Genomic DNA, 12,619 nt, shown 5'->3' with positions numbered 1-12,619 from the left:
GCTGAAACACCTGCATTTTGGAGCTGCCTTACTCAAGAAAGCAAGAAAGAGGCCATGTTTGTATGCAGCTTTATTAACTCAATGCCTTGGGAAGGTAGACTGCTGATTTCACAAGTTGTTGCACCAATCCGTAATCAGATTAACAAATACAGTATGAATCTAAGTTCACTCATGAGGATGTCTAGCTAATAGTGAGTTTATGAGGCTACAGTATGGAAACAAACTAAGATAAAGAAGACAGAAATAATTTCCTGAGTCCCAAGACTGCACAGCCTAATGGGAAATAATCACAACAGGTGTGTTTTCTTTTATTCATGTCTTACTTTTAACTGGATTGGTGGACGTCACTCCCCAGATAATATCACTCCCTGTGTCACCAGACAAGTTAAACTTCTTTCTTACACAGGTATCTTCTGAAATCTTGTACACATGGTCTACAAAGGTCAACCTAAAATGTGCATGTAAAATACATTTGAATCTCCATTTCATTGTGTGCCTTACATAAGTGAGCCCTCCTTTACTGTTCTAGGGAAAGCAGATAGGTCACAAGTGCCTTTGGAGAGGTGGGATCACAGGTTTCAGTAGGGTAGGAGGGGTCTAGTACTACTGCTGTTATGTCAGAGATTAGAGCATTTATAAAGCCAGGAATCACAATGCTTTTGTGAGTTTGTTCCGACCTGCAGTGGAGGAGAAGAAAAGGGATGTTTCATATTTAAGGTGGAAAGGAAGCGTTCACACTTAGGACATGAGGACAGGGCCAGCTCTTGCACTGTTGGTGCTGGCACTTTTTTCATCTGCTACAGCAAGTAAGTACAGCCACTCTGGATATCATTATGTATACCAGATAATCCAGGAATATCTACATGATATGTTTTCAAGAAAGTCTTTTTTAAATTTACAAAAGGGATTTATTCCTCATTTAAGGCTGTGGCTCACCAGGATTTCCCAATGTGGGGGCCTCAAGGGGAAAAAATGGTCCAGTGAGAAGGCCTCAAGGGGAAAAAATGGTTCGGTGAGGGGGCCTCAAGGGGAAAAAAATGGTTCAGCGAGGGGGCCTCAAGGGGAAAAAAATGGTCCAGCGAGGGGGCCTCAAGGGGAAAAAAAATTGTCCGGTGAGGGGGCCTCAAGGGAAAAAAATTGTCCGGTGAGGGGGCCTCAAGGGAAAAAAATTGTCCGGTGAGGGGGCCTCAAGGAAAAAAAATTGTCCGGTGAAGGGGCCTCAAGGGGAAAAAATGGCCAGGTGTGTTAGAAATTCCTTGAGGCCCCCTACCGGACAATTTCTTTTCCTTGAGGCCCCCTCACCAAACCATTTTTTTCCCTTGAGGCCCCCATTATTAGCCAGATAATGATCCTATTGCACAAAAAAATTATCAAGTTAGACATTCCCACTGGGCTAAAAATGGACCAGCACATCTGGCATTTCAGGCAACACTTGTTTTATTCAAACCTTTCAGTGTATTGAGGAACACTGCATTTGGTCTTGTCTTAGATGCTTTATGAAAGAGGCTCCACAGTGCAGCACTATGTGCCCTTTGCATGACCATGGGTCAGTTTCCCAGACACAGATTAAGCCTAGTCCTGGACTAAAACCCTTTCAATGGAGATTGTCCGTTTTGATAGCCAAATGCTTTGCAAACATTGCACAAATCTGAATTAAACCTGTTGACTTCCTTGATTTTATGGGGAAGCATCATTGCAGTCATAGGGCCTCTAGGAAGATCCAATGCAGTAATGCATGCTATCTTCAACATAGGTCAAGTAGCATGAGCTTTAAATTAATTGTTAAAAATCAAGAGTGTCATTTGTCACCAATCAGCTGTTTACATTCATTCCAAACAATATAGAGAGTATCTGTCAGCGGCTGTTAATTCTTAATTTAACAGTAAACGTGTACCGTTGGTGGGATCATTGCACAATACAGTAGCCTATTGTAACAATCATACTCTTGATAAGCACCTTGCAGTCTCCCCCAATTGGGATATCCGTATTGTGATTTTGGCTAGGGTGCCATGTATGGATGACCGGCGTTCAATCCCAACTCAGGATTAAAAATAAAACATACTACTACTGCATATTGAAATAATCAGTGCTTATCAGTTTCTTTCTTTAAGGTTGCAACTGAAAGTGTGGTCAGCTCCTTCCTTTTCAACTCTAATGAATACATGCTCTGCTTTATATGTAATGTCTATGATTATATTCCAGAGCCCAAAAGCCGCTTCACACGATATCCATCATGGAATACGAAAATGTATCCAGTCTGGAAAGATGAAGATCCTCGGTACAAAGACTCTTGGAAAGGTATGCACAATTATCCTCTGTCTCAATACAATGTGTGTACACTGATGGTGACAGGAATATCTATGTGAAATTTGTGGACATTTGTGGATTACCTCTGCTGCTCATACAGTAAAGGGGTTTAAAGGCCCAATGCAGTCCAAAATTAGATTTTCCTGTGTTTTATATATATTTCCACACTATGAGGTTGGAATAACACTGAAATGTGTGGACATTTTTGGATGACCTCTGCTCACTTTATATAAAGTAAGTCAAGTATCTCTGTGAAATAGTATACTAATGATATTGACTTCAAAGTGTACATTCTTCCCAACAGGTGGCAAGGTGAACTTCATTGTGGGTAATGATGCACCGACCCTGACTGGAGCCAATGTGACCTTTACCATCGAGCTGCAGTTCCCACACAACCAGAAGGTCACGCCCAATGGAGAGGTGGTGTGGGCTGAGAACTGCACCGTCAATGGTAAGTCCTCCTCCAGAACTGACTGGGTTTTGGTAACCTCATCCCATGTCTGGTGAACAAGATCAGGGTTCTGGTAACCTCATTCCCAAGCTTTTGGCCATATGAGGGTCTTTTGTCAATTATACAGTAATCTTGACACCCGGAACCAAATATTGCATGAATGCTGGTTTCTAGCCAGCTATTGTTAATTAAGTCTGTCACGAGACTACAGTATTTGTATTGTTTTTTCCATTTGGAGACTACAGTGCCATGTTACTGTCTGCAAACATTACATTTTGAGGTTAAATACTACGTTCTCTTTTTCTACATACACTACATGACCAAAAGTATGTGGACACCTGCTCGTCAAACATCTCATTCCAAAATCATGGCATTAATATGGAGTTGTTCCCCCTTTGCTGCCGTAACAGCCTCCACTCTTCTGGGAAGGCTTTCCACTATATGTTGGAACATTGCTGCGGGGACTTGTTTCCATTCAGCCAGAAGAGCATTTGTGAGGTTGGTCACTGATGTTGGGCGATTAGGCCTGGCTCACAGTCGGCGTTGCAATTCATCCCAAAGGTGTTCGATGGAGTTGAGGTCAGGGCTCTGTGCAGGCCAGTCAAGTTCTTCCACACTGATCTCGACAAACCATTTCTGTTTGGACCTAGCTTTATGCACGGGGGCAATGTCATGCTGAAACAGGAAAGGCCCTTCATCAAACTGTTCCCACAAAGTTGGAAGCACAATATTGTCTAGAATGCCATTGTATGCTGTAACGTTAGGATTTCCCTTCACTGGAACTAAGGGGGCTAGTTCGAACCATGAAAAACAGCCCCAGACCATTACTCCTCCTACATCAAACTCTACAATTGGCACTGTGCATTCGGGCAGTTAGCGTTCTCCTGGTATCCACCAAACCCAGATTCGTCAATTGGACTGCCAGATGGTGAAGCATGATTCATCACTCCAGAGAACGCGTTTCAATTGCTTCAGAGTTCAATGGTGGCGAGCTTTACAAGACTCCAGCCGACGCTTGGCATTGCGCATGGTGATCTTAAGCTTGTGTGCGGCTGCTTGGCCATGGAAACCCATTTCATGAAGCTCCCGACAAATAACTATTGTGCTGACGTTGCTTCCAGAGGCAGTTTGGAACTCGGTAGTGAGTGTTGCAACCGAGGACAGACAATTTTTATGTGCTACGCGCTTCAGCACTCTGCGGTCCTGTCCTGTGAGCTTGCGTGGCGTACCACTTCGCGGCTGAGCCGTTGTTTCTCCTAGACGTTTCCACTTCACAATAACAGCACTTATAGTTGACCGGGGCAGATCTAGCAGGGCAGCAATTTGACGGACTGACTTGTTGGAAAGGTGGCATCCTATGACTGTGTCATGTTGAAAGTCACTGAGCTCTTCAGGACAAGCCATTCTACTGCCAATGTTTGTCTATGGAGATTGTGTGGATGTGTGCTCGATTTTATACACCTGTCAGCAACGGGTGTGGCTGAAATAGCCGAATACACTAATTTGAAGGAGTGTCCACATACTTTTGTATATATAGTGTAATTCATAATACATACTCCTCGGTCTAAAGACAAAGCAGAAACCAACACTCGCCCTGTTTTCCTCCAGGAACAAATTGTCATGAGCCAGTGTATCCTGCACAAAACATGGACTGGAATGGTGTCTTTCCTGACGGAACACCCTTCAAGAAGGGCGGTGACAAGCCCCCTGCATATGTGTTTGTATGGAAAACATGGGGTAAAGTGCAGCTGCGAGCACTCTCACCTATTAGGGCCTACATAATTCATGTTTTACTTCATCTCTGCTAAAGATGTTATAAACCTGTAATAACACTGTTATAAGCATGTAAAAAGCAATTTTCTTTGCTTTACAGGTCAGTACTGGCAGGTGTCTGATGGCCCATCCTCCTCCCTCACCATTGGGACAGCCGATGTCCCTCTGGGTTCCTACATCGTGGACATTGTAATCTACCACTACCGCAGCCATGAGAAGTTCATCCCTCTGGGATACACCTCAACACAGTTCTCCATCACTGGTTAGTGTCATAAATGGATGAATGAATGGACGAACGAATTAATGGATGAATGAATGAGTAGCTGACTTGAAAAATAAGATGCGTGTCTGAGGGTTTTTCTCCATCTCTATATCTTTAGATAAAATCCCCTTCACAGTCTCGATGACCCAAGTGAACGACATCAACGAGGCAGACCTGAGCTTCGTCCAGAACAGAGCCATAGCCTTCACCATCAGCCTCCACGACCCCAGCGAGTACCTGAGTGACGCCGACATCACCTACAACTGGGACTTTGGTGACAGCAGCGGGGCGCTCATCTCCAGAGAGCTGACTGTCACCCACACCTATATAGTGGCTGGTGGCTTCAAGCCCCAGGTGGTCGTACAGGCCGTTATCCCTGATAAAGCATGTGCCACACCAGCTGGTGTCAACCCCACTGGTAATGCTGTCACCATCGGGCCTGCAAACCCGGCCGGCACAACAGGTCATTCTCATCTTGAAGCGCTTTAGTCCAGAAGTGGATTTCTAAAGTCTTAACTTGGATTCTTTGCATCCTTAGTGTCTTCAAGAAGAGAGGATGTGGGGAATCATGGAAAATACTTTTGAGATTCACTCAATATGTAGGCTATGCCAGGATTGACAAAGAAAATAGAACATTTAATTGTCCTGTTTCTACCTCCAGTGAGAGCTCCTGCTGCTGATGTGTCAGCTGCACCAGTGATGGTGGCCACACAGGAAGCTACAATAAATGTAGGCCCATCAGCTACCGCTGAGACTGACATAGAGGTCATGACTGAGGAGGGAGCCTCCACCGCTCGGGACACGAAGATACCTTCTCAAGTTAATTCTGACACGCCAACTGTCCCTGCTGCTGAGGAAGTAGAGCCAGCAGGTACTGTATGTTCTAAACACGTAACATATTCATTTTATCTGATTAATTAAGCAAATTAACTGTTCATCTAATGTGCTTTAGATTGTTGGATTTTCAATTTAGTAACTGGAATCCATTGTTGTTTCTCCTGATACAGGACAGACTGCTACAGGCCAAGCTCCTGTGGGGATAGTTGTTAAGCGTGAAGCCAATGACAAACCCAAGGATGATGACTGTGTGATCTATCGCTATGGGTCCTTCTGCACTGGCATTGACATCGTTGGTAAGTCCACTGTCTCTAAATAAATCAAATCAAATTGTATTTGTCACATGCTCCGAATACCACAGGTGTAGACCTTACAGTGAAATGCTTACTTACAAGCCCTTAACCAACAATGCAGTTTTAAGAAAATAGCTTAAAAAAAAATCAAGAGATAAGAATAAGAAATAATTAAAGAGTAACATGTAAATCTCCATCCTATTTGATTTACGTTCAGGATTATTTTACGGCCCGTCTTTCTCTCTTTGTCTTCAGAGGGCATCGAGAGTTTGAAGATAGTGCAAGTGGACAATGCTGTGATCAAGATGGATGAATCTGAGGTTGAACGAAACATAGTGGATCTAACTGTCACCTGCCAAGGGAGGTGAGTATTCCTTCTCCAGACCCAATTAAGGGAGACTGTCTCAGACAATCACACCATTTATTATTTCCCTAAGCAGAATCATGGTCCACAGACAAATCCACTAGGTATGTAGACCTATATTCCACCACTTAGGCACTAGGATCAGTTTCATTGCCCCAGATCACAGGATGCTGCTGAGGGGAGGATGGCTCATAATAATGGCTGGATTGGAGTAAATGGAATGGTATCAAACACATGGAAACCTCGTGCTTAATGTGTTTTATACCATTCCATTCACTCCGTTCCAGCCATTACTATGAGCCCGTCCTCCCCGATTAAAGTGAAACCAGCCGTCTGTGCCTCAGATTAATCCTAATCCTGGATTTAAAATCATTCTTGCATTTTAGTCCAGGATTAGTCTGGGTCAGGGAATTCAGATTCAGAAAACTGTAATGTCCTCAGAGAGGCAATTCATCTTGCAGCAGTCATAAAACATATCACATCTAAAAATAAATAGCAAAGGAATCCAGTCCTTAGAGTTTCACTGAGTGTTTCTGACCCTGTGTCTGTTCTCCACCCAGCCTTCCCACAGAGGTGTGCACGGTGGTGTCCGATACAGACTGTCTTATGCCCGTCCACACCATGTGTAACACAGTGGCCCCCTCTTCTGAGTGCCAGCTGGTACTGCGTCACTTTTTCAATGACTCCGGCATCTTCTGTATCAACGTGTCCATGACCAACGATGTCAGTCTGGCAGTCACCAGCGCCAAAGTTAGCGTGACCGTGGGTATGTACTATAAGATGTCTGCTCTGCACATCTGCCTCGTCTTGAACCTGGGTCAATCAGTCCAACACCTATTGTTATAGGTAATAGTATAATTAATATATTGTAATATGATGTTATATTAAGTTGTTTTACATGAATTATTGTCTGGGTTTTTTGGTGGCAGGTTCCAGTCTGTCCTCTGCAGGCACTATAGCCATGGCAATGGTGGTCCTGATCGTTGCCCTGGTTGCAGGAACCATGGCCTACACTTACAAGTGAGTCACAAATCAACATTGGTCTACTCTAGTCACAGCTCTCTGAAGAGTTCCATATCACTACAAGGTATAACCTTTTCAGCTTGCTTGAGACATAACCCCTATGGTGTCTGTCTACACTGTATAGCCTTGTCTCAGGGCAACTGTATGCAGCATATTGTACCATTGATAACACTTTTCTCATGACCTTTTTATCTTTTATTTTACCAGAAGAGTCACATTGAGATTTACATATTCTTATAAGTGAGCCTCGGAAAAAAACGTATGTAATTAATAATTTTCCTTTTGTTCCACAGACGGTTCAAAGCCTACCTTCCTCTGAAGGAGGAGTCTGTAGTTGGCTCCGCCTCCCAGAGTGCTGAGAGCAGTCCTGGTTGGAGCTCTGGGCCTCTACTGTTCTGGAACCTTCTGAGTCGATGGGGCCTTATAGAGAACAGCCCACTGCTCGATGACAGGCTGGTGTGAATGGACAACAACCCATTCAACTGCCAAATACACAACAGCATAGAAACATCTTATTTTCATCTGTCATCTGAAAGGTTTTGCTTTTTCTTTTATGGTTTTTTTATACATTTATTTTTTAACTGAAAGTTCATGAATGGATATAATTTGGCTTATTTCCATCAAACTTAAATGTGCATCCTCAAATGTTTATACTGGAAGTTTTATCAGTGAATAGTATTGTAAACTACTGTGAAGTTAGACATTTTTATGTCTTCTCCCCATTAAAATCCCCCCCAAAACTGTACCAATGTCTTTCTTTCTGTCAAGATAAGGTTGTGAATAAAGTCCAAGAGCACAAATAGCTAATTTAATTCAATGTTTTATTAGGTATCATAATAAGATCATGCAACAGTAACAGTGTTTGACAATGGCTTGCCTGCAGGGGCATTTCAATACTCTTCTCCCTCCTCCTCTCCCTCCCCCTCAATGGAGTCAACCCCTACCTCTTCATAATCCTTCTCCAGGGCTGCCATGTCCTCTCTGGCTTCAGAGAACTCTCCCTCCTCCATACCCTCACCCACATACCAGTGCACAAAGGCACGTTTGGCGTACATCAGGTCAAACTTGTGGTCAAGCCGAGCCCAGGCCTCTGCCACAGCAGTGGTGTTGCTCAGCATGCACACAGCCCTCTGGACTTTGGCCAGGTCTCCACCAGGAACCACAGTGGGAGGCTGGTAGTTGATGCCAACCTTGAAACCAGTTGGACACCAGTCAACAAACTGAATGGAACGTTTGGTCTTGATGGTGGCAATGGCAGCATTGACATCTTTCGGCACCACATCACCACGGAACAGAAGGCAGCAAGCCATGTACTTGCCGTGGCGAGGGTCACACTTCACCATCTGATTGGCCGGCTCAAAGCAGGCATTGGTGATCTCAGAGACAGAGAGCTGCTCATGGTAAGCCTTCTCTGCAGAAATAACTGGTGCATAGGTGGCCAGAGGGAAATGGATACGGGGGTAGGGCACCAAGTTGGTCTGGAACTCTGTCAGATCAACATTGAGGGCACCATCAAATCGAAGGGAAGCAGTGATGGAGGAAACAATCTGGCTAATGAGCCTGTTGAGGTTGGTGTAGGTAGGACGCTCAATGTCGAGGTTCCTACGGCAGATGTCATAGATAGCCTCATTATCCACCATGAAGGCACAGTCAGAGTGCTCTAGGGTGGTATGGGTGGTCAAGATGGAGTTGTAGGGCTCCACCACAGCTGTGGACACCTGGGGAGCTGGGTAGATGGAGAACTCCAGCTTGGACTTCTTGCCATAGTCAACTGACAGGCGCTCCATCAGCAGGGAGGTGAAACCAGAGCCGGTGCCACCTCCAAAGCTGTGGAAAACCAGGAAGCCCTGAAGGCCTGTGCACTGGTCCGCCTGAGGAGAAAGTGGAACACGTCAATAAATGGGCAGAAAAAAATGTCCACATTATGATCAGATAGTTGATAAAATATTTCATTCATTCATTCGGAAATACCCACCAGTTTGCGGATCCTGTCCAGCACCAGGTCAATGATCTCTTTGCCAATAGTGTAGTGTCCACGAGCGTAGTTGTTGGCAGCATCCTCTTTGCCAGTGATGAGCTGTTCAGGATGGAATAACTGACGATAGGTCCCAGTACGCACCTCATCTGAGGAGAGAAAATGAACAGCTCATTAAGGCGCTCAATAGCAGGAAAGCAAAGGAAAACCTCTTTGACATACCCTTATTTCAATTAAATGAGAAACAGAAATCTTACCAATAACTGTGGGTTCCAGGTCCACAAACACAGCCCTGGGGACATGCTTTCCAGCCCCAGTCTCACTGAAAAAGGTATTGAAGGAGTCATCTCCTCCGCCGATGGTTTTGTCGCTGGGCATCTGCCCGTCCGGCTGGATCCCATGCTCCAGGCAGTAGAGCTCCCAGCAGGCATTGCCAATCTGGACTCCAGCCTGACCTACATGGACAGAGATACACTCACGCTGGAAAATAAATGGAGAAACATGTAATGTAACAGAATTACAATACATTTGACAAAAATGTACAATTGGCAAAAACACCACCTAGTGGAAGAATGGGTAGGCTACATGTAAACTAGAGAACAGATACAATGGAGACAAATCAACTGATGTGCAGAGGAATCTTGCCATTTACACCTATGACCATTACTAAGCTGACAAGGAGGTCATATTACATCACTAAGGAATTAAAAGGAAGCTGGAGTGGAATAGGTTTCTTTTCAGGGTTAAACTAGACATATTAACATTGACATATGTTACAGTCTACAACTGTAGACACATGTTACAGTAGAGAGACATATATTCCCCTTCTGTCCCCACCTAGTCTGCCCTCTCCCACCTAGCAACACAATGGATGACCTTAAGAATAAGATCCCATTTTATTCCAATTTTATATCCATTACCTGGATAGATAAATGCTGCTGTATTTGACGAATATTGTACAATTCAACTGTGTTCAATAGCTACCAAAAAGTATGCATTCTAAATGTAGTGCTTTGTTCTTTCATTCCATCCCCATTCAATTAGCTTACCACTTTATGTAATAGCCTTGTGATAAACCGAAATAGCATGCAATACCTATCCCAAACGCGTTGATTCAGTCTAAGCAAATTCGTCATTTAAAAATGGGTTAACATCATGAAGATGTTGCAAATTCGCCCCTATCTCGAATTCATTGACGATACAATAAAAATCGACCCATTATAGCCACTATACGGTCGTGTAGTGATTGTCTCATCATTTGAGAAATTCTCAACAGAAAACATCAAACACGTAATTATTTCAGGCTTATTATTGCTGAAAAACTACATGACTTACCATTTTTTCTGAGGAGGATCGAACAATAAGGGAAAATACAAAGAAATAGCCTAGGCAGAGAGATCTCTATTTGTGTCTGAATGAATGGGTGTACCGTATGCTCTGCCCGTCAGCGCCGACGCAACAACTGCTGATGGAGAGGGGCGGCGCTCCCAGATTTATGCACAGCCAGTGCACACTATGTAATGCGCCTGTATGAGGCTGACATTTACGTTTTTAAAACGAAGCTTTTTGTTTATTTGATATTTTTCTCATTGTGCTTTGCGATTGAACAAAAAAAAGAAATTATTATGACATTGTTATGTAGGGAGAAAACATATTTTCTCCAATTCAGGGAATGCATGGGAAGGTGGTAGATTTACCCTAAAGGATGTCCTCTGTCACCCCGTTTAAAGGGATAGTTCACCCCAATTAAAAATGCATCTTATCACAGATACCATTGAAAGTGAGCAATCCAATGTTTAGAAGTAGGGACAGCTTTATCATTATAATTGATGACAAATCAATGGGAGTGACAGTGGAAGCCATGTCAGAATGCTCCAAAAACCCTGGCAATATCACCATACCTAAAACAAATACCCACATTTTTAAGTATGGTTATATGTAGATTTTAATCCAAAGTCATTTTGTGGAACAGTACCGGATAAATCATGTAGAATGGCAGAATTGGGAGCCAAACCTTCTCACTATTCTCCTCCTATCTCTCCTTCCTCTTTGTCCTAGATTCTCTGCAATGATGATGTCATCCATCTGGGCTGATCACATGATCACAGTGTCTTGCTGATGAATGCACTGTGCTGGCCTTAGTGTATGTATGTTATTAAGGAAGTAATCCGTTTTTCTTTCAACCCATCTATCCAATTCAATACCCACGATGACCAAACATGTATTGACTTTTAGGACTCAGGTCTCTGCAAGTGCATTTTGGTAATCCAAGCTTTCTGATAAAGCCAGAGCGTACATCATGATACTCATGTTCCCCAGAAGGATTACACAACATCCGATGCTTGAAAATCCTGCATTTTGTCAGACTATCCTGAATACTGGAATTTGTCTGGCAGCTATTTCAATTAAAGTTTACATCAGTTTGTACTACAAAGTCATGTACTACAAAGTGAATTGTCGCCTCGATACAGTCTCTGCAAAATCCACTCAAAAGCATCTGTGACACAAACTACACTAGTTGTATATATCTGTGAATGTATTGTAATGTTTTAAAATTGTATAAACTGACTTAATTTTGCTGGACCCCAGGAAGAGAAGGTGCTGCTTCGGTCCTCCATGGAATGAGCACATTTTTTCCTTTAAAGGTCCATTGTACAAATTTTTAGTATCTCAATATAAAATAATTTCTGGATAACACTTACTGTGATTGTTTTCGATTAAAATGATCAAAAATAAACAAAAATAGCTTATTTATTTATCAAGCAAGAATTTTGCTAGGACTATCTGGGAGGGGTCTGAGTGGGGAGGGGAAAACTGAAAACTAGCTGTTATTGGCAGAGACGTTTGTAACTCTCTTTCTTATTGGTCTATTAACTAATTTATCGCCTGGTGACGTCACCAGGCAGGCCAAAACTCCATCCCACCAAAACAGGCTGAAATTTCAGGCGGTCTTTTCAAACAACTCTTACACTAAAAGGGCATTATCCTAATTTTCTGTTTGGCATCTGTGTTGGCTCTAAGATAATTTACCACTTTAACTAAGACTGTCTCTGTGCTGTGTTGGGCCTGAAAACCAGATTGGAGTTTTCAAAAATACAGTTGGCACTTTAAAAAAAACCATTTAGCTGTTTGAAAACTAATTTTTCCAGAATTTTGCTTAAGAACGGAAGGTTGGAGATTAACCCGAAAATTGCTAAGAGCAGAAGAATCTAGAATCTAGATTACTTTTCTTCATCAGAAAATGGCCAGGTGGCTAGCAGTATTACAGTATTATAATTATAATTATTATTAAACAGGACAAATCTGAGTGGGCACATGCCCCTGTGCCCCTTAT

General features: G+C 43.1%; 2 protein-coding genes across 2 annotated transcripts; one reads left to right on the top strand and one right to left on the bottom strand.

Annotated features, from left to right (window-relative positions):
* Positions 1-559: 559 nt before the first annotated feature.
* On the top strand, positions 560-8,055 carry LOC106572600 (melanocyte protein PMEL). The gene is made up of 12 exons (XM_014146932.3): positions 560-806; positions 2,203-2,298; positions 2,612-2,758; positions 4,367-4,495; positions 4,632-4,793; positions 4,912-5,256; positions 5,455-5,664; positions 5,801-5,926; positions 6,179-6,287; positions 6,848-7,053; positions 7,217-7,307; positions 7,604-8,055. Exons 1-12 carry the CDS (start codon positions 746-748, stop codon positions 7,770-7,772), a joined length of 1,851 nt encoding a protein of 616 aa, XP_014002407.3. The 5' UTR covers positions 560-745; the 3' UTR covers positions 7,773-8,055.
* A 59-nt stretch (positions 8,056-8,114) lies between these two features.
* LOC106572601 (tubulin alpha chain) lies at positions 8,115-10,767 on the bottom strand. Its single transcript, XM_014146933.3, has 4 exons — positions 10,621-10,767; positions 9,543-9,765; positions 9,286-9,434; positions 8,115-9,181 (listed from the first exon to the last, which is right to left on the bottom strand). The coding sequence occupies exons 1-4, from the start codon at positions 10,621-10,623 to the stop codon at positions 8,201-8,203; spliced, it is 1,356 nt and encodes a 451-aa protein (XP_014002408.1). The 5' UTR covers positions 10,624-10,767; the 3' UTR covers positions 8,115-8,200.
* Positions 10,768-12,619: the final 1,852 nt, after the last annotated feature.

This window comes from Salmo salar, chromosome 15 (assembly GCF_965601325.2).
Source record: "Salmo salar chromosome 15, fSalSal1, whole genome shotgun sequence".
Lineage (NCBI taxonomy): Eukaryota > Metazoa > Chordata > Actinopteri > Salmoniformes > Salmonidae > Salmo > Salmo salar.
Note: the sequence above shows the minus strand (reverse complement) of the source record. Positions and strands in the feature narration are given on the sequence as shown.

Excerpts from the sequence above, each read along its gene's own strand:
- LOC106572600 (XM_014146932.3), top strand. The coding sequence starts at position 746 with ATGAGGACAGGGCCAGCTCTTGCACTGTTGGTGCTGGCACTTTTTTCA. Across the intron at positions 7,054-7,216 it reads CAAAGTTAGCGTGACCGTGG|GTTCCAGTCTGTCCTCTGCA; the intron begins GTATGTACTATA and ends TTTTGGTGGCAG. Across the intron at positions 7,308-7,603 it reads ACCATGGCCTACACTTACAA|ACGGTTCAAAGCCTACCTTC; the intron begins GTGAGTCACAAA and ends TTTGTTCCACAG.
- LOC106572601 (XM_014146933.3), bottom strand. Across the intron at positions 9,435-9,542 it reads CCTGGAACCCACAGTTATTG|ATGAGGTGCGTACTGGGACC; the intron begins GTAAGATTTCTG and ends TTCTCTCCTCAG. Across the intron at positions 9,182-9,285 it reads TGGACAGGATCCGCAAACTG|GCGGACCAGTGCACAGGCCT; the intron begins GTGGGTATTTCC and ends CTTTCTCCTCAG.